Source organism: Scleropages formosus, chromosome 12, assembly GCF_900964775.1.
Source record: "Scleropages formosus chromosome 12, fSclFor1.1, whole genome shotgun sequence".
Classification (NCBI taxonomy): Eukaryota; Metazoa; Chordata; class Actinopteri; order Osteoglossiformes; family Osteoglossidae; genus Scleropages; species Scleropages formosus.
Window position 1 is genome coordinate 28,275,443 of NC_041817.1, and position 21,003 is coordinate 28,296,445.

Consider the following 21,003-nt stretch of genomic DNA (forward strand, 5'->3'; position numbering starts at 1 on the left):
CTGTGGAATTTTAATTAATAGGCTGATGGGGCCGATTGAAGGCAGACGAGCCTTTGAATCGCTCTTTAATTGTGTTCTCGCAAAGTCAGCCCCACGTATTTTTAATGTCTTGCTGAAATGTCATTCGGCTGTCTGCCTTCCTGTGGGGAGCGATCATGTTTTTTCAAGTGTTTTGTGGATGGATTTTGACAAATGAAATCACTCGCCGCATGAGTTTCCATAATTTGTGCAAAATATTCATAATTATAATGGGTTCCAGCTGGAGGAAGATGAAACTACCCTGCTGAATTAATTCACTCCTTGAAGTTATTACATTTGCTGTTGCGTCCTCCCCTTAAAACATATAATTGTACCGATTGCAACAATTTTTAATCCGGCAGCAAGCGCTCTTGACTCTCTTGTCTGGAGCGTGCGGGACTGTGTGTATGGCACAATGTTTGGAGACCACGAGCCACGACTCGGGATGAATCCCCAACCGTCGAGCCCCAGGTGCCCTTCTCGTCTCGTGTTCCCGACCTCTCGATCGACCTTGGCACAGTCACATTACGAAACCATCACGCTCCTCCTACGCGTGTCCTCAGCCTTCTGTCTCTGCGGAACAGGGACGCCGGTGTCCCGTTGCCGGGAGAACAGTGTGAAAGCTTCGCAAGGACTTTGTTTGCTCCCGTTGGCACAATAGAAAAGGAAAACCTGGGAAAGTGCAATTTCCTGTCCGGTTTAAACACAGAGTGCCATACGCTGATTTACCCGTTCGTACGGCAGGGTCAATTTTACCGTATCGGTTCAGGGTAAGTACCTTGGTCTAGGGTACTGCAGCAATAGGTGGGATTCAAAGCTGTGTTCTTCGAGTGCAAGGTGGGAGCCGTAACCGCTGCGCCGCCTGCTGCCCCTCTATTCATGCAGGGGCCCTATTTGTACGCCTCTCAGGAGGCGGAGGCGGAAGCGGCGACGGCGCCCCTCGCAGGCCGTGGAGCACGGTGCTGTTGAGACACGCGGCGACCGGAGGGGAGGCTGATGGCTCTTCGCGCTGACCCGACCCCCCCGCCCCAAAGTCCACCTGTAACTCTTGAGAAGCCCCTGGTTTCTCTCCTTTTGTTTCCTCCGAAAAGCCGTGTTCTGAGAAAGATTACAACAATTTTGCATCATTCCCGATCTTCTAAGCCTCGGTTCTAGAAGTTTGTCTCGGGAAAATCTGACGTAATGACTGTTAACTTCCGTTTCTCTTATTCCTTTAGTTTCGTAAAAAATGCCATCAGTTGCCCGAGTCCTGAACATGTGAGCGGCGCCGCCGGGAGACGGCGAGAGATGGAAACCCTAAATGTGCTCGAAGCACAGGGGCTAGAGAGTGCGTGTCCACGGAGCTCTCCTCATTGATCGCGCTGCGTTCACCTGGCAGTCCATCGTTGTATCGCACACACACAATAATTTTGTCTTTGCCGTTAGGTCCCCGCTTCGTCCTACGCCGCCATGACTCTGCAGAGCAGAGCAGGAGAGACTGCGCTCTGGAAGCAATGTCGCAAAAATTTACAAAAATCCATGTTTAAGAAATACCTTTAATTTCTTGTGTGATTCATGCGAAAAACCACTGCTTTGCATACATCTCAGTCATCAAACTATGGGAAATATGGACATATGATGGAGCGAAGGTGAGTTCAGAAACATGAGTGGGCTTATTTTGTCTAAGCTTTCCGGAAAGTTCTCAAAAACCACACAAGTTTTTAGTAGCATTTAGTAGCGCATGTGTCCACGAAGCAGGAAAGAACATCTCTTCCTCTTCCGTCAGCTTGTTCTGATCGCGGCTGTCGGGTACCTTCTTTACGCTGCTATTTCACCGTAGAGACCCGAATGGCAGAGTGCCAGGAATTCGCCTGGTTTATTGGGACTTGTCTATATGGGACACATAAAATATGACCGAAATATCAATATCACATATCAAATATATATTTTTCGTTCGTTTTATTGAAGGCTACTTTGTAGTGCGGTGTCAGGATCCTTCCTCACCCAACGCTCCAGAGCAGGGCAGGACTAGTGGGCCAGGTTGGGGGGTACCTGGGGATGGAGAACAAGAGTCATTCTCTTCTAATACGTAATATCTTCACCCTTTAGAGAGTTTCAGGAATCTCGTCCATTCTCACTTAATTAAAGGTTTTTTTTTTAATGATGCAGCGATCATTTGGCTGAACTGTGTCCTACTCTCTCCATGAGAACTGACCCCCAGAATGAGTGCTGATGTTGGTGGGAGGTCTGTCCCTGACCCACAGTAACGGGGAGAGGAGCTGGTAGGCCGTTCTCAAGGAGGCAGCGATACAGGGGTTCGAAAACGTGCTTTGTGTTGCGCGCTGTTGCTCCAGCTGTGCCGATCGTCTCGATGAATGGAGATAAACTCGTGATTGTGGTCCCTCACGGAGCACTGCGTAGGACATGGTCTGTTTATGGGTCCTTGCCCTGGGAAGCAATGGTGGACCACAGCTCTGACCGTGCTGGAAGAAGAGAGCGAAAGGCCCCTCTGTGACAGCGGGCTCCTCTCTGCTCCCCTCGTACTATTATTCTCAGGCAACGCCGTCTCGGACGCAGAGATAAAGGGCTGCCGAAGGGAACCGTCAGAGGGTCAGTGAGGTCACTCTGTTTTCGCTCTCTTTGTCCTGAGGCCTCGCCGGCAGCCCCCAATTAGGACAGGAATATCAGGATAAACAGGCAATAAAAGAGCAGTAATGATGCTGTTCCCCCCAGCCAACCCCAGTACCTCCCTCAGCGTCCCAGTCTCCAGCGTATAGATATTAAACTGCAAAACAATAAAGTCTCGCTCTCCAGTGGCTCCACCCACGGCCCACACCAAGAGAGCGAGGGCGCGTGTCTCAGCCTGCCTTTCTCTGCACGTGGTGCCCGTTTCAAAGAGCTGGCCAATTGACTGTGAGTTCTCCGGTTCGGCCTTTCATCGGGGTGCGTGTCGCTGTGTGCGTGTCATGGAGCATAGGGTGCGTGATGGCACACGTCAAAAATGGTACGATAAGTCAGACCTCGCCGCAGTGGGAAACGTGAAAAAAATGGTTCATAAGAGCCACGATTAATTGCAAGGCTTCTTCTTTTTATGCCTTCCACCGCTCCTGGGGCATAGGCCGCCAACACGGGCTCTCCAGGCATCCTTAAGAGCCGAGATGTCATGAAGTTCCCTCATTGGCGTTTCTGTAGCTGGCCGTGCGCCCCACCCTCCTCCTCTCTCAGCCGGGCTTGGGACCGTCCATGGCGGAGTTAACAGGAAAGCTCAAGTGTTTGTTGATTTCTGACTGGCGCTTAAAACAGAATATTCAGAGAGCAACACCCGTCTCCTCGTACTGCGCGTGTCCATCGGCCCCTTTCTCAACCACCAAGGTGGGCGGACCCATAACTCCGTGTCCGTGTCTTCGCACCGGTAAGAAGGGCGTCATCTTCCCCCCCGTGTTTCATTTCATATGGTTCATCCACAAGGACACGATCTTTAACCATTCATCATGTAGAGTTTTCACTACAAGTCACTCCATGTGTGATTTGCACCCCTCGTCCTTGTTCTTCGCAGGAAAAATGTTCCTGTAAAGTGTACCGTATGGTAATATGGAAACTTTCAAGGATAAACCACCTATTGAGCGTAATTCATCCTTGATCTTGTCATCTGCCTCTCGCTTCCGAATGGATCGGCTGGAGCTGAGCGTTTCGCGTTTGTGCAAGCGGTCCCTTCTCCGTGGTCTCCGCGGCCCGATGCACCGCTGGTTGACGGTCCCGAGACGTACGAGCCGTTATTCTGCCGTCCTCATTCCACGTGTTGGGCTCGACGTGCAGATCTGCGCCGCGTCATCTCGCCGGTTAACTGGCTCTTCGAAACGCAAGCTCCCCGTGTCTCAGTCTCTTTCGGACTTTCTTCATGGCTCCGCTATCCAGGGCTCTGCAGAGAGGTTTGTCTTTGGACCGGCCCGTTCCGCGTTCGGTCCCGAGTACGTTCCAGGGCTTTCCTTCCCACTCGCCTTCTGAAATCCACTCTTGGTTTCTCATCTCCTCTTTCTCAATTTAGTTCAATTCAATTCAATTCAGTTCAATTCATTTTTATAGAGCGCTCTTCTCACACAGTGACACAGTGACTCTTTCCCCCTCACGCTGGAACTCGTACTGGTCTCTCTGCCTCGGACGGTGGACTCCCATAATCCTTTGCAACCCCCAGTCAATCTCGTTTGACTCATTGTGGCACTCGGGGGTGATCGGTCCAAGAGAAGAACTTCTCCTCTCTCCCCGGTCCTCTCCCTGATGAGACCACGGACCAGACGGACCGAACTCCTCCTGTACCGCTACTCCGCTACTCCGCTGCTCCTTGTCGGTCTTCGGTGGCTCCACGCTTGGCAGCTAAAGGAGCAGAAGTACAGCTGCCACCGGCAAGTCTAAGGAGACACCGGTGCTTGTGGCATCGCTGTGCGTCCCGCGGTCACCTGGACTGGAGAGGCTACAGCTGGGCAGAGCACTTCTCCTCCAGGAGACAAACTCATCCCTCTCATCTGATTCTGCTGCCGGATATTAGTGTTTAATTGGGCAATAATTGGAGCAGCATATCTGCTGTCGCTGGCTGTTAGCTGAGATTAATTGGGCCATTTAGTTTAGATTAAAAGCGCGCCGGCCGTGAAAAATGGCAGCGAGACACGGCTTTATCTCCCGCGCAGTTGCTTTGTTTCAGCTCTGCTCTTATTTAACATGTCAGTTTCTTTTTGTAAACGAACCGTTAGTTATTCGTGCCCAGCTTTCCGGCGGCCTTTATCTTTTGTGGGTTATACATTTTAACTCGCGCCGTTGCGTCGAACTTCGGAACAAGAAGCATTCCGCGCCTTTCGATATGCAGGTTTTATTAAATTAATGTTTAGCAAGCCCCGTTTTAATGAATGGATTGAGTGTATTCACAGTTAATGGGGTTGTTAGGAGATATTGGGGGGGCGGGGGGGGTGCTCCAGGGTACCAGCCCCCCCCCAGGGTGAGCGCGAAAGCCCCGCTGGAAGTGTGTGATAACATTTTACGTCCATCGGCAGGGCGCAGGGGTCCGCGTGGTCGCGCATCGCCGGCAACGGGCGAAGTCCTGCGGAAGAGGAGCGTCTGGGCAACACGGGCTGACCGGCGGCTGTGGTTCTGTCCATCGCCGCTGCGGTACTGACCCCTTTCCCAGATCCAGTAACATCAGTCACCAGTTGGACGCGACGGGTGTGATGTTGTTGCTTTTGTCATGGTCCTGGCCACGTGCGCGAAGGTGTTTTTGGGACTCCGTCTCACGGAATAAACACTCAGGAACGCCAGGCTGGGTCCATTAATGAACCTGCCTTCTTCGAGTGCTCCTACTTTGCGGCAGGGTCATTTTTACTCCATCGATTCTCGGTCGGGGCAAACGCAGCGGGCGCAGCGATTGAGACCACAGTTTGTGAATTTTATTTTAAGGTGACGACTCTAACCGTTGCGCCGCCCGTCGGCCCAAGATCGGTGCTCCGCGCTCGTGCCGATGGGTGCCGAGAGGCTCCGTGACGTATTCGGTCGACAGGGGTTCGCCTGCCATAGGAGTTGCGCGGAAACGCCTCTAGTACGTGAGGTCCGGGGGAAGGTAAACGGCTTGGGCGACACGCGCTGACGGAAACCGATTCGATGACGGAACGGAGGCAGGCGTGCGGGACATCTTCTCGCCGATGGCAGAGAGGTGCTCCTGTTGTCACTGACTGAAAGCCTGTCCATGTCAATAGCTGCATTTTTCTCGTTGGGCTCCTGGAAATGAGGCACGATGGAACGGGTATGAAAGTGGCAATAGACGCCTGGCGCTATTACAGCCTGTCAGAGGGGCCCCTTTTTGCCGAGATTAGTGCCGCGCTCGGAATATTTATGCTCTCGCCACGGAAGGAAATTCTTGTTGTCGTCGGCACCGCTGAGCGCTGTAATCGGCCCCTCGGAGATTGTGCGTTCGTGTCAGAGAGCGAGAGCGGCACGAACGCGGTGTCCTGTGTGTTTTCGTGTGCCGCACCCTCACCTGTCCTCCTTCGCGCCCCTCACAGGTCGGGCCGCAGGCCGGCAACCCCGCTTCCAGCAGAAGTGCCAGGTCATGGAAGTGGATGAGGAGGAGAACATGAGTGAGTTCCTGTCTGACCCTGGATTCTTCCACCCCCCCCCCCACCCCCCATTCCACCTCCCCTCACACACAGAGGGTCAGGATGTTCCCCTGAATCCGTCTCCTTCAGCTGCGCTCTCTGGGCTCTCGCTCTGCGCTGCCGAAGGTGTCCACATGAAGAGGGTAAATGACCCAGTGGAAGCAGGTATCTTAGGTGGTGAAAATGCAGCCTCTGGTTTGGTAACAACACTTTTTTTTATTACTTACCATTTTCAGCTCTAAATGTACAGCTTTTTATTCATGAAAACACCGTTTGCAGCCTCCGTCTTACAGACACGCTGAGCTCTGCTGACCAAACCGCACATTAAACATTGTAACGCTGAGGAGCGGAGCTGCCGACAGGTGGAACCGACACACGTTCCGTCCTCCGGGCCGACCTGCCGATCTGCACGCGTGCCTCGTGTGACGGGTTCGAGGCCGTGAGAAAGCCAGTACCCCGGGTCACGTTACGAACGGCGGCTTCCCTCCGCGCCTCTGCCGTCCCGCTCCGGCTGCGCACCCCGTTCCCGGGTCGGGGGGCCGGTGCGGCAAGCGAATGTGCCCTTTGGAGGGCTAGCGCCTGTGCGACACCCCAGATCACGCTGCTTCTCAGCTTTGGTTCTTCTCTTGTACTTCCGCCACGTCGTTTGCGCACGTTTCTCCGCCCACTTGTAAGCGCACATCCCCCCCCACCCCGCACCAAGCGTCTGCCAGCTTCCGTTACACTCTACTGTACGATGGTGCCACTTGATGGTAATTATCTTTTTATATGTGAACGTGTGCATGTGACACAAGAATGTGATTTAACACAGATGTTTCCTGGCCTGGCAGATCCGCTGCCTTGCTGCGGCTCCTCCGGTTTCTCCCTGCAGGGCTCTTCTGCTCCTAGCGATGTTCTCACCTGTCCTCCACCCTCCACCTCAGTGTCCTCTCCCCCCGCCCCCGTCCAGCCCCGCCGGTTCTCTCTCTTTCCCGGAGACCCGAAGGAGTAACCTATGGAGCTTCTGCTGGAGGATGTTATAAATGAAAATTTAGGCCATGTTCCGAGCGCTTTGTCAACGGGACGCCGTAACGTGTGTTCCTTTCTCCGCTCCACATCTCTCCTTCAATGTTAAATCGAACGAGGTTGCTGTTCATTCCTGCCATGCGCCTCAGTAAAGTGGATGTGCTGCTTCCTAACCTCTGAAAAGCGTCCTTTTCATGCGTATGTCTGAATGCGACACGCCGACCGCATCGCCCCACGTCCCGGATACTGATGTATTTCGCTAGAGGACACCTGTCTTTCACACCTCGCCATGTGGCCCCAGTCACCGGGCCCCAATTTTCTCACACTTCCCTGGCAAAGATCATGTGTGTGTGACAGTTGTCGCGTAGAATTTCGAACGGAACTTTTTTGCCATATGATCCGAAAAAGAATCTTGTGCTTTTAACATTCAATCAGATGGTGTTTTAAAAGCACCGGTAAACAAGTCTGTAAGAGTTACTCGCATATTTGCATCATCATAGCTTTGTTTTTCATCACTTTTGGAATTAATCTTTGATATTCAGTTTTAATGTGATGATCATACATTTAAACATGCTGTACTGGTTCTCTTGAAAGTTTTACTTCTAAATATTAGATGAATAAAATGATTTATTTTCTTTATCTCGAAACTTGTCCTTCATATAACTTTTTAAAGACACCCTAAGGAAAAAGAACATAAAAGAAAACAAAAAGTCTCAAACTATTAACTATTAATAAAATTAGGAATAGTAATAGTAATATAAAAACCGTTGTAAATGGATCTCTCAACACTTTTTTTGCATGTGCACATGTCCATTGGTTCTCCTGCTCTCCACTTTAGTTGACAAGAATTTGTGTCCGCTATATCGTCATAAGTGTAAATTTGCTCTAATTACTGCATGTCAGAAGGACACGGCATGACGCGCGAGCGATTGCCTGGCAGCCTTTGGTTCAAAAAGGAACACACGTCACATGTTTGGTTGCAAAGAGACGTAAAGGAATCTTTAAATTTTGCATTTACAAGATCCTGCACCGAGGCCGCTGTAAGTTACTCTTTCTGGGCACCGCAGGTTCGTGCAGCACCGACGTAAAGGAGAACCGTCACCTGGACAATGTGTCCTCCAAGGAGGCGGCGGGCGAGGCGGCCCAGCTCCCCAACGGCAGCGCTGGCCCGGGCGCCGGTCGCAAGCGGCCCCTGGAGGAGGGAAATAACGGCGTGGCGCACGCCAAGTTCCGGCCTAAAAAGCGCAAGAAAACGCCGGGTCCCGTGCTGCCCAAGAACGCGCTCATGCAGCTCAATGAGATCCGCCCCGGCCTGCAGTACAAGCTGCTGTCGCAGACGGGCCCCGTGCACGCGCCTGTTTTTGCCATGACCGTAGAGGTCAACGGGCAGCTCTTCGAGGGCTCCGGCCCCACCAAGAAGAAGGCCAAGCTGAGCGCGGCGGAGAAGGCTCTGCGTTCCTTCGTGCAGTTCCCCAATGCGTCGGAGGCGCACCTGGCCATGGGCCGCACCCTCACCGTCAACGCCGACTTCACGTCCGACCAGGCTGACTTCCCCGACGCGCTCTTCAACGGCTTCGAGACGCCCTCGACGCCGGGGGGGTCCCTGTACGTGGGCGCCGATGGCAACGGGTCACTGGGGGAGTACCCGTTGCCGGCCGAACCTAGCGCCGACGGTCTCGCTCAGCCGCCGCTACCGGCGCCCTCCGCCCTGACGTCCCCCCCGCCTTCTAGCGGCAAGAACCCCGTGATGATCCTCAACGAGCTGCGGCCGGGCCTCAAGTACGAGTTTGTGTCGGAGAGCGGCGAGAGCCACGCCAAAAGTTTCGTAATGGCCGTCGCGGTGGACTCGCGCACGTTCGAGGGCTCCGGCCGCAACAAGAAGCTGGCGAAGGCGCGCGCCGCTCAAGCCGCCCTGTCGGCCCTCTTCGACGTGCAGCTGGATCGGACGCCCTCTCGGCAGCCCATCCCCCGCGAGGGCCTCCAGCTTCACCTGCCGCAGGTACTGCCGCAGTTCCAGTCCCTTTGCGATTAACTGCAGAGTGAGGGAGGTCAGCATGAGCCGGCGGGCCCCGTTCGTACGCGAGGCGTCGGCGTGTAAGCTGTCCGAACCCCTTCCTCTAGTCCGCGCTCCGAGATCGGCAGGTCGGCGTAAACTTTAACCTGAATTAATACCGACTCCCAACCTCTCTGAAACGCATGAGAGAACTGATTGCTCAACCTGTGTCCACATTCTCGCTTTGCACACACTCTGCCCGTCATGTCTGCCAATCGTTAAAGAGACCGTTGAGCCCGGTGGTGAGACGCACTGTCAGCCCTGCTAACTGCCAGCAATCACGGTTAAGGTCATTGTTACGATAACTGCCCCTGCTAACTGCCCTGCTAACTGCCCCTGCTAACTGCCCCTGGCAGCCTGCCGATGTGTGGACTCCCTTGGCTTCTGCTCTTGCTTCTCCTGCATGAGCCCCATTATGCTTCCTTGTGACTGACGTGCGGTCGCCATGTGACAAGGCATTGTTTGTGCATGTGACTGCAGACAGAGCTCGGCAGCTATAGCCATCGCCCAACGCTTGTGATCTCCAGCCATCTGCCGATTCCCCGTCTGTGTGTAACCTCCGTCTCCGTCCTCTGTCTCCCACCTCTCTGTCCTCCGTCGCTCACGTTCTCCAGCCTCTCTTTCACACCCATCTGTCTCCTGTCCGTCCGGCCGCGCTTTCCCATCTCTCCATTCCTCACTTCTCCCATCGCCCAGCTGGTCTCCTCCCTCCTTCCTCTCCCTCTTGAGTTACATGGCAGATACATGTTCTCTGACAACAACTCCCTTCTTAGCTTTCAGACGCTTTTCTTTTACCCCGGTCTGTGCCCGAAGGTGATCCTTCTTCGGTCTGCTCTCTGGGCTCACATCCTCAGCGGTAAACTGTGCGCTTCATTTCACCCTCTTTGTGAAAGTAGTGAAAAGCCTCATTGTGCTTCTGCCCCGATAAGGGTAACGTCGCCGTCCCCCAAAGTGCCTCAAAGTTTCGTCGGAGCACAACTGAATGACAGTGAAAAGTACAAGGGGGTATAAAAGTCTGGCTCTCTAGCTTACAAGCCCAAATGAGAGTGAAGTTTGTTTGTAACTCACTTTATGCTCAACTCCATAGACACTTGAAAAACTTTGAGCTTCGTTAAAATTAAGATAAATTTAAAATCATGAAAATTAAAATGTGTTCTCTTCGCAAATTCCCATTTATTGCCGACCGTTGAGCGATTCATCCCGTGAACATGTGCAGAGTCTCCTGGTCTTCTTACCGATAACCAGTGAGGAAGACCAGACATAATCTGTAAACCATCTGGAGGTGAGTTGAACTGAGGTTGAGTTCCCTGTTTTTTTGGGTGTGGCTCTTTACTGCCATCTCTTGGCAGGGTGTATAAATACAGCTCGTTTTCACTCAGCTCTTTTATCCAGCCTTCCCCCACCTTGCAGAGGCAATGTGTTCGTCAAAAGCCCTATTTCAGCTGAATTCTCACAAGTCAAAGAGCCGATTACCATTACTTTCAATAGTAACACACGCACGCAGTCTGAAACCGCTTGTCCAGAGCGGGGTCCCGGCAACACGGGGCGCAGGGCCGGAGGGGGAGGGGACACACCCAGGACGGGACAGCAGTCGGGGAGGCGAAATACGTGCTCGTTTGTCCTCCGCGCCCATCCTCCTCGCGCTGCGACGGCTCCGCGGGTGGCGCGGACCGGGAGCGTTTCCCCACATCGCCGTCTCTACTCTGGACCAGATGTGCAGCAGCACTGCGGTGCGAGCGATGATCTGCGTTCGTGTTTTCCTGAAACCTTTAATGCAGAAAAAGAAGAGTAAAGTCAGAAAAATGCGAAAGAACAAGCCGACATGTTTTGGATTCTCCGGATGGGAGCGGCGGTCACCGAGACGCGTGACATTCCTGTTTGCTCCTCTAAGTGCGAAGAAATGCCTGGTGAGACGAAGGAGGGAAGTGAAGTGAATCTCTTTGCGAAGCTAAATTCTCATAATTTCGAGGGGTGCATCTCAGGGTCTCACGGCAACAGGCAGCTGGAATCGTCCGCAGTTCAGCACGTGAACGAACTAGGAAATGTGCGTAAGTTTAAAACGTGTAACTCGTACCCTGTTTGTAACAGGAGGAGCCACTGATGCGTCTGCAGTGGATAAAAATAGGTGGCGTTATTAGATATGAGAACGAAAAAATGTCCGAGACCTAGGATTCCGTTCGAATAGTCAAGTTTGTTGAATGTAAAATTTTATTTTTTTTTTTTTTTCCTGCACTTACTTCAGGGGTGGGTTTAAACCCACAGGGTATCTTGGGTTCTATGTGACCGAATCTCTCATCGTAGTTCCCATCAAGAACGAGTCATTGCGCCAACGGATTGGCCGTCGTGCCTTCCGTCGGCCCCGATTTAGAAAAGTGTCGAACGATGAAACCGTTCGGTCGGGGCGCTAAGCGGGTTCGTGCTCCGCAGCTCATCCGGAGCGATTCGGTGTGAGCGGCGTGTCGTCTCCATCTCGTGTTTCTAATATTCTGCCGTGCGGCACTCAGCTCCAAATAACGTACTTTGTGTGCGTGTGCGTGTGTGTCTCCCCAGGTCCTCGCCGATGCTGTGTCCCGCCTTGTAGTCGACAAGTTTAGCGAGCTGACTGACAACTTCACCTCACCTCATGCACGCAGGAAGGTGCTGGCAGGGGTTGTCATGACAACTGGTGAGCTGCGTTTTGCTCGGTTGTTCATTTTACAGCGTATTTTAACGTGTCGTGACGTCGTGTGTCGGGTGTTTTCTACTCTCGCACTCTCTCGACGTCTTCTTTGCCGCCGTTGACAGCAGGTCTGGCTCTAGTCAGTCGCGAAGAGGGTTCCCCCACCTGTCAGCAGCCACAGGTGTTCATTCTCCTTCCTTGTCCCTTGCCTCGCCCCCCTCCCGCCCCCCGCCTCAGGCACCGACGGGAAGGAGGCCCAGGTGATCTGTGTTTCCACGGGAACCAAGTGCATCAATGGCGAATACATGAGTGACCGCGGCCTCGCTCTGAATGACTGCCACGCTGAGATCATTGCCCGACGCTCCCTCATCCGCTACCTTTACGCGCAGCTCGAGCGCTTCCTCGGGTGGGTGCCTCGCCGCCCTGCGCTTTCTCCCGGAAACAAAAAAACGCCTCCCTTAACCGGGTACGCCATCCCTGCTCTACCCCCTCTGTACTTGCCGGCAGCAACAACAAGGAGGAGCACCAGAGGTCCATCTTCTGCAGCTGCGAGCGGCACGGATACAGGCTGAAGGAGAACGTGCAGTTCCACCTGTACATCAGCACCTCACCCTGTGGCGATGCCCGCATCTTCTCGCCCCATGAGGCTGGTGTGGAGGGTATGGTTTTTGCACCCCTTTCCACTTGTTACACTGTTTAATACCTTCGTTTATTATTTTGCCCCGTCCGTGTGTCGGCTTGTTTAGGATTCGCGTTACGACGCAGCGATGTGAGCGTCGTGGCGCCATTCCAGCATTAGCCAACTGGTTACTGCTCCCATCATCCGATTGGCCGCTGCTCCTCATCGTTAATTGATTACTGCCGCTGTCAGCTGATTGGCTACTGCTGCTGACTGCTGATTGGCCGCTGCTGCTGACTGCTGATTGGCTGCTGCATTACATAAATACCTTTTATATTCATAGCTTCACTCGTCTAGCCGACTTCGACTTCGTTCGTTGTTGTGCTCGGCTGACGGTCTTAAATTCTACAGTAGTAATTTTGATACTGTGCTAAATTCACTCTCTTAGATTAATTGTTTTATTCAAGCTGCTGCATTTTACTTTTGTACTTTTTAAAAATTTATTTCTGTTTAATTAGGACACATATCAGAAGAAAGTGCCCAAATGTACATCACCGGAATAATTGAAACATATCTTTTATTTAAGGCCTTTCAGCTTCTTCAGCTTTAATTAATTGTCTTTTCTGTGTGTCAGGGCTGAATTATTGCCTTTCCTATTTCTTTTTTCCACAGTCTCTATTCAAAATTCACTTTATACAGGACAGATGTGACTGTCATTTTGGAGGAACTGCCGCTCCTGTGTGTTTCCTGGCGTAATTGGCACTTTCTACATTTGTTTGGTTGCAGACCAGGGAGACCGACACCCCAACAGAAAGGCTCGAGGGCAGCTGCGGACCAAAATTGAATCTGGCGAGGGTACCATACCCGTGAGGTCCAGCAACACCATCCAGACCTGGGATGGGGTCCTCCAGGGGGAGAGGCTGCTCACCATGTCCTGTAGTGACAAGATCGCCAGGTGGGTGAAACCCCCACCCCCCCCTTCCAGCTATTGATTCACCATGATGAGGGTTTCCAGGCTGGGATTTGAATTACCCAAATGAATCTCAGCCCATGCAGGTACGTAATCAAGAGAGGTGTCACTCCAGGTCGCTGTCAGGGGTTCAGAACCTTGCTCGTTTTGAAGGACCTTCATAGTCACGGCTTGAAGGTTACAGCCACAAGAGTGTCTGTTAAAACACCTCCCCCTTGAAAACATCGGTCCCTGTCAGTTCTTCCACATCCCCTCCTCCTATTCCTCCTCCTCCTCCTCCTCCTTTTCAGCTCTGGCACTCATCCATGAGAAGCTGCGAGGGACGAAGGCGTGCGACAGCACCGTGGGCTGCTGCCAATCACGGAGAGCGATGGTGCAGATGTGATTTGTGGGGAGTTGACTATGGGAGTCAAGGAAACTTGTCCATTTTTTCTTTTCCTGAGCTCCCGCTGGCTATACTGGAGTTATGGTGCCACAGTGCCCTGGAACAACCCGGTCTGGGGTCCTCTGGCCTTGGGGTACACACTGTAAAAGCCTTTCATTCATAGCAGGCGTCCAGTCCGCAGATTAACTTTTGTCACTTTTGGATCACTACTGCACTAACTCTTTTACGTTGTCTTATTTATTCTTTCTAAGGATGAAATTTTGCAGCAAAACGTCCTGCTGCTGGAACATTTTAAAATCTTTTCAAATCTTGCTCGTTGATGGAAATGGTGTTTGGCCCCACGTGCAGGGGGGCTGATTGGCCGCCCCCAGCCCAACACATCCCCAATCACTTCAGCCTGTCCCCCAGCGCGTTCCACCATGCGGGCAGCCGCCGATGCCTGATTAGCTCCCTGATTGCACAGCACCAAGACGCCCGGTCCACAGCAGGATGCTGAGGGCATCACAAAGAGCTCAGTCCTGCTGGAGGGAGAAAATTCCAGAAGAGAAAAGTAGGCCTAGGAGGAGTTTCACTTCAGTGGGAGAGCTGCTCTTTGCTTCCTTGCCATTCTCCATGCCGCTTGGAGCGGAGTATTAGTCTTGTGGAGCCCGAGACTTTGGATCATTAGCTTCGAAGAGAATTAACCTTGAGACCAGTTAACCTTGACGTCCTTGATGCCTGAGGCTTCTTACCCTTGAGTACCGTTAGTCTTTGAGATGTCATAACCTGGAGCACTGCTCACTGTGAGGATCATGATCCTCGAGGCTCTTGAGTGCTGATGAACATTTGTGTGCTTAAATGGTGTTTCTCAAAATCTTATTCTTTCATATGCATTTCAGATGGTCTCAGTTGTTCATGGCAGCCTGGTCCTCTTGTTCTCTGGACCGCTCTCTCTCTCTCTCTCTCTCTCTCTCTCTCTCTCTCTCTCTCTCTCTCTCTCCCCACGTGTGAGTTTCTGCTGTGTGTGATTCACAGGTGGAACGTGGTCGGCGTCCAGGGCTCCCTCATGTGTTACTTCATGGAGCCGATCTACTTCTCCAGCATCATCCTGGGCAGCCTGTACCACGCAGACCACCTGTCCCGCGCCATGTACCAGCGCATCGCCGACATTGAGGCACTGCCCCCGACCTTCGTCCTCAACCGGCCCCTGCTCAGCGGTACGCTCTGCCGCTCTGCCCTCCACGTTCCCTCTGAGCTCAGTGTGTGTCAACAAGCCGACCCCTGTGCTCCTCTCTGCAGGGATCAGCAATGCGGAAGCCCGTCAGCCCGGGAAGGCGCCCAACTTCAGCGTCAACTGGACGGTGGGAGACCAGGTGCTGGAAGTCATCAACGCCACGACGGGGAAGGATGACATGGGGCGGCCGTCGCGCCTCTGCAAGCATGCACTCTACAGCCGCTGGGTGCGCCTTCACGCCAAGGTACTGCTGAGCCCGCTTCAGATCACAGGCTCGGAGAGAGAATTTGAGTCTTTATGAACGACCGCATGACTCCGTTCCAGCTCTCGTCAACGCTGCGGATCCGCGTGGCCAGACCCGGCTCGTACCACGAGGCCAAGCAGGCGGCCGTGGACTACCACTGCGCCAAGCGGACGCTCACGAAGGCCTTCCACAAAGCCGGCCTGGGGGCCTGGGTGAAGAAGCCCATCGAGCAAGACCAGTTCTCCCTGAGCTCCTGAGATCCAGTGGGGACCGGAGGCCGCTGGAGATCTCGGAGAGGTTCTGCGCTGTCCTGCACTCTGGTTTTCACTGTGTCCCGGACGCTGCTCCTCTCTCCTGAATTCAGACTTTTTTCCATGTTGTGTTTTTTTTTTTTTTTACCCAAAGTCTTGGCAATTTAATTGCTGAGATTTTATGCTTTAATTTAGTTTTGGTTTTTGAGTTGCAAAGTACCAAAAAAAAGCGAGTTGCCCAGGTGACCATTGCTGTGCTCTCAGAGAAAGGGCCGGTGTGTGTGAGACGTTCCTTGTCCTCATCTCCTTTTCTCCAGCGGTGGCGCAGCACTTAGAGCCGCTGAGGGTTCCCGGTCCCATCGAGTTACTTACACTGGACTGTAAAAACGACCGAGATCTATAAATGGGTAAACAACTGTAAGAGCTCGGTGTACGAAACCGACAGCGTAAGTTGCTTTTGAGAACAGCGTCAGTTAAACAAATGAACAATAATACTAATGAGAAAAGGGCCTGGGGAGGTTTTCTGTGCTTCCGCTGTACAGAATCGTGAAGAAACACAAACAACCGAATGTTCTCCTCCTTGTTATAAGTATCGGTGCCAATAATATTTACTAGAGGAAAGTCAGCTGCAACCCAACTTGTCGTGGACCTGTTTTCGGTGTGTGACATGTCACAGCGGCGTGTTCGTCTTGTGTCTGAAGAGTAACGTGGAGTCGTGTCATTGTCACATATAGCAATATTCAGACTGATTGGCACAACTTGAGGGTCAGCTGGGAAAAAGATGAACAATTTTATGGATATATAGTCCAAAAGGTTAAAACTGAAGTGGTGTTATTCATTATGTGTTCTTTGTTTACTAAAAAACATGCATGTCTGTTGTAGAATGAAACCCCGGACCGGAGAGGAGCGTGAGCCGATGGGCTGGAAGCAGGGAGGAGTCGTTCTGTGGCCAGTACGCGCGTCCAAGGTCCTTCTCCTTGTCGTGACGTATCGCGTCGGCTGTAAATACCACCGCGACGAGGATCTCGGCTCGCGACGGCGAACCCCACGAGCACCACGTTGTTGCTGTGCTCTTGACTCGAACGGGCTCCTGTTTCCCCGGGTCTCGCTCCCCGTTTACGCGTTTCTCTTGTCGCCGTCCGCTCCGCGCAGGGCTGCCGACACGTGCATGCTGTCACGAGAGCCTCGTCGCAGATTCGTCACATTCGGATTTGTAGAAAGAAAGCGTTTCGTTTTCCCTAGGAATACGCACAGCACAGGTGTGCCTGCAGGAGCTGTGTGTTAACAGACTCGTAAGGTACCACCAAAATGAGCTTGAATATGTAAATTAGCTGGAGACCCTTCGGGCGTTTTTGCCCGTTTGCATTTCGTTGCTCTGCACTCAACGCATCTTTTCTGGAGGCGCGCGGGAGTGTGGACGGCCGTCGTCTCGCTGACGACCAGTAGGGCTACGGTTTGGCCCCGTTGTAGTGAAAACGTGGTCCGTTAGCGCCCTCTTACCTGAGCGTCTCCTGTCTGACCCGCCGTCGTTCACCTTCCGGCACCAGGGCCCGATCCGGCGCCTCTGCCGTAACGTCGCCGCTGGGGATTACTTTAAATCGCCGTCCGCAGCTTTGCCACCAAACACGTTCCTGTCACCCGCCATCGGTCGTGATCGGTTGCAAAGAGACGGAGCTGCTGAGCGGAGACCCGGAGTGGGAAACGTGAACGAGCTTCCTGCGGTGTCCTGAACGGTGTGTTGTGTGAACGTGGACTCCGGTGCCCGCTCCACGCACGCGCTCTGAAGTCATCCCACAGGGCTCTGCCGGAGATCTAAGCGGACGTTGCCAAAGAAACCATCGTTGTGGGATTCCGCTTCCTCTCGACTTCCAGAGCAGAATAGTTGTGTTTTAAATGCTGTTTTATTAAGCGATGTTGAATGATTCTGTTTTTCTACTTTTGTTTACCAGATGACTTTTTTGTGTAAATAATTAATTTTCGCTTTGTGAACGGATACGACCGTCTTCGGTCACTTGACTCCTTGTGCGTTTTACGATTGTAAATACTGTAAATGTGAATTTGTTTCTAACGGTGAAATGCAATGTGTCAGACGTGGCCGTCGAAAACGTCGCGCCGCACGGGAGCGTCTGCTTTAGTTCACGTTTCGATGGCTTTCGGTTCCAGAACCACAGATCACACCGGGGACTCATATCTGCCTTTGTTCTTCCCCGTTTTTATACTCGGCGTGTGCGGTTTTACTCCCCGGGGTGTGGCGTGTGTTTACAGTGCAGGAAGGCCACACTCAGACATCCCAGCCAGCAGGCTGGTTCTCACGACCCCCCCACCCCCCCCACGGCTCATCGGCACGGGCTGGACGGGAGCGACTGCATGAGCTTGTTCTCCGAGCCGCGACCCATCTTGGGGACATGAATTTAAACCAGAGGGAACGCGTGAGGATGGAGCGCAGATCTTCACCATGAAAGAGAATAAATAAAATCTTGGATTACTTTCTTTGTCGCTCCTCCTTTCTTTCATCGAAACACTTACGAGTCGTTGGGATCAGGATCAGGACTGATCCACCGATCCAGAGCTGCAATCTTCCTAATTTTTCTTCACAATCTGAGGCTAAAACTGGAGCTTTGATCAGAGCGAAATGCTTTATGGTGTTTAAAAAATGGTGAGAATACAGTGTAATATTCATGTTGTGAAAAGTCACATTACAAATTTTCAGAGATACATTTTCCAGTTTATTTAATGATTGATAATCGTATTTTCTCTTTTCTAAAATTTCGGTCTCTAGCAAAGACCTATATTTACCCTCCCAATCGAAGAATTGATGGACTTTGGCGGCCTTCACCAATGATCATCCACCCAAAATAAGAGTATATGACACACTTTGTGTCTGGTGTTCCCAACTGTTGGTGATCAATAACAAACTGGAACTAAATGGGAGTTCATGGAGACAACATGTCATATTTTCAGTTATTTAAAATGATTTTTAATAGTGGCATAACTCCAAGTAAATAGTGTTAAAATTAAAAATACTACAACATATCTTTATTATAGCAACACACACACACACACACACATTTTCAGAACCGCTTGTCCTATAAGGGGTCACGGGGAACCGGAGCCTACCCGGTAACACAGGGCGTAAGGCCGGAGGGGGAGGGGACACACCCAGGACGGGACGCCAGTCTGTCACAAGGCACCCCAAGCGGGACTCAAACCCCAGACCCACCGGAGAGCAGGACTGCTGTCCAACCCACTGCGCCACCGCACCCCCTTATTATAGCAACATCCAAGGTTATTTAACCTAGCCAATAAATAAATAAAGGGATGTCTGCATTTTTAACATTTTCTTGAATATACTGTGTATAATGTATTACATATATGTAATATATCTATATATATGACATATATGTAATACATAATATAATATAATATAATATAATATGAAACCAACTGTGACAGAGTTCCAGGGGACAGAGGACAGGCAGCCTGCAGAGGCTCATCTGGGGACAACCGACCACCGTCAAGAGTGCTGCAGCTGAGCATCGTCGTGCCTCCCTCTGCTAGGGTTCATTCCGGTCTCCATCATGTCCATCATCCAGGGACCTGTCCACCGTCACGGATGGGACGCTGGGGCGGGACTGCAGCAGCTGAGGGGCCTACATTTGACCGCAGGTTCAGAGCTCCCATGAACACCTGCTGCAAGCGCTTTAAATTTTTTCACTTTTCTTCGAAGTGGTTTACAGTGTGAGGTTTTGTACATCAGTCTACTTACACTGATTTACCCATCTATACCCTAGGGTCATTTTTACTGCATCAGTTCAGGGCAAGTACCTTGGTCAAGGGCACTCAGCAGGAGGTGGGATTTGAACCTGGATCCTTCTTATTGCAAGGTAACAGCTTGAACCGCTACGCGCCCTGCTGCCCTCATAGCCGGGATGTGTGACGGCCTCTCCTGAGGTCACGGTCACAGGGTGACCACGGTGGAACCTCCCTCCTTTTCAGCCAAGAACCCAAGTTCTCCCCTGGGATACCCTGTACATGAAGGACACAGAGGAACCGGTAGAATCGCGGTATTGAGCCTCATCGGTGACGGTGGCTCTTCGTTTCAGCCACGTCCTCTGGAGCCACGGGGGGTCTGGTGCCCAGCTTCAGCAAAACCTTTCATCACTTGCTGACCGTGGAGTCGGCAGCTCGACGAAAGTACCAAACGTGAGCTCCAGTTTTCGTGCCACGGACAGCGAGACTGGCACCGGGGGCCCCGTTCGAGCCGCCTCTTTTTGGCGAATTCTCTGCAACGGGACCTTAATTAGTTCTCGCTAGAGTTGCTGAGCAGCCCTTCATCTTTTGGAAGCGCCGAGTCGCCCCGCAGCAGCCGGGCCCATTAGCGGCGTCAGTGACGGCGGCGCCACGCTGAGTCCTTTGTGGAGACGGCGCCTAACAACGTCCTCGTCTTTTATTCGTCGGCGAGGGACGCAATTACCTGTCGCTCGTCCAAAGTCGTGATGCCTTGACGCCTCTAAAGGCTCTTCGCTCCACTTATGGCTTCACGGGGGGTGTCACCGGAGACAGGCCGGTCCACGGCGGGGGGGGGGCGCGACCTCTCGGGGACGTTTCTCGACGGACGTGTGAAACCCTCGCCGGGACACTTGAGACGCGAGCCATTAGATGTGATGCACTTTAATACTGCAGAAACAACACGTTTTCACCATGTTCTTGTCTTCATGTCTCGCTGTTTATTTTGTTTCTTTTTTACGTGAAATGTTGTCACCGGCAGCAGAACAGAACTGGGTCACAGCTCCACAGAGACAGAATCTGAATCCGGAGACAGTGTAAAAACACGGGTCTGTCTCCGGGGGTCCGTTTACCACCTTTCGTAATAAGAAAATAACATTTCTTTTGAACGTTACTTTTTCTCGTCTTCATTTCTCTTTCCTTCCCTTCGCAGCCGCTTGCAGTTTCACTCAGTGAGGTTCACTGTGTGAAGGCATGGAGTTCTCCAGATCACCGCGTGTCCTTCACTCTGAAAAGCAGAGACACTGTGCTGTTTGAGGAGCTGCGGCGCGTTACCGAGAAACGTCCGACTCCACATTGTCTCCTTCGGGCTGCTTCATCACGCCCTTACGTGGAATAGAGGCCCAGAGTGACATCGCTGAGGGACACAAACCTTTTGGGTTTAAGACCTCAGGTGTGCATCTCGGTCCCTCTGGACGTCTGATCGGTTGTTGTTCCGAACAAACGAAAAATGCCTTTGTACCGACCCATAAGGCTGCTGTATGAATAAATGGCGCATATTTGCCTGCGTCATCGCAATGCTGCCTGGTTGTGCAGGACCGCACTGTGTACGGGGCGAACACGTAGCACCGTTTTTCCAGAACTCCTAAGATGACTCTTACGGCGCAGTTCAAATGTCAGCTGTTGCAGGGACGAAAGTTGGACGCCGAAGCGGCCCACAGGCGGAGCGCCTCTTGCGGACCGA

At 52.3% G+C, this 21,003-nt stretch overlaps 1 protein-coding gene across 4 annotated transcripts in view; it reads left to right on the forward strand.

The window, feature by feature from the left end:
* LOC108930241 (double-stranded RNA-specific editase 1-like) overlaps positions 1-17,306 on the forward strand; it is a 49,773-nt gene extending 32,467 nt beyond the window's left edge. For all 4 annotated transcript variants that reach the window (XM_029256783.1, XM_029256784.1, XM_029256782.1 and 1 more), the window contains 9 exons: positions 6,042-6,116; positions 8,207-9,138; positions 11,743-11,857; positions 12,089-12,257; positions 12,359-12,510; positions 13,257-13,425; positions 14,840-15,021; positions 15,104-15,282; positions 15,363-17,306. In XM_029256783.1, the coding sequence (XP_029112616.1) occupies positions 6,089-6,116; positions 8,207-9,138; positions 11,743-11,857; positions 12,089-12,257; positions 12,359-12,510; positions 13,257-13,425; positions 14,840-15,021; positions 15,104-15,282; positions 15,363-15,539 (2,103 nt within the window). In that variant the 5' untranslated portion in view covers positions 6,042-6,088 and the 3' untranslated portion in view covers positions 15,540-17,306. The remainder of the gene's footprint in view (positions 1-6,041; positions 6,117-8,206; positions 9,139-11,742; positions 11,858-12,088; positions 12,258-12,358; positions 12,511-13,256; positions 13,426-14,839; positions 15,022-15,103; positions 15,283-15,362) is intronic.
* Positions 17,307-21,003: the final 3,697 nt, after the last annotated feature.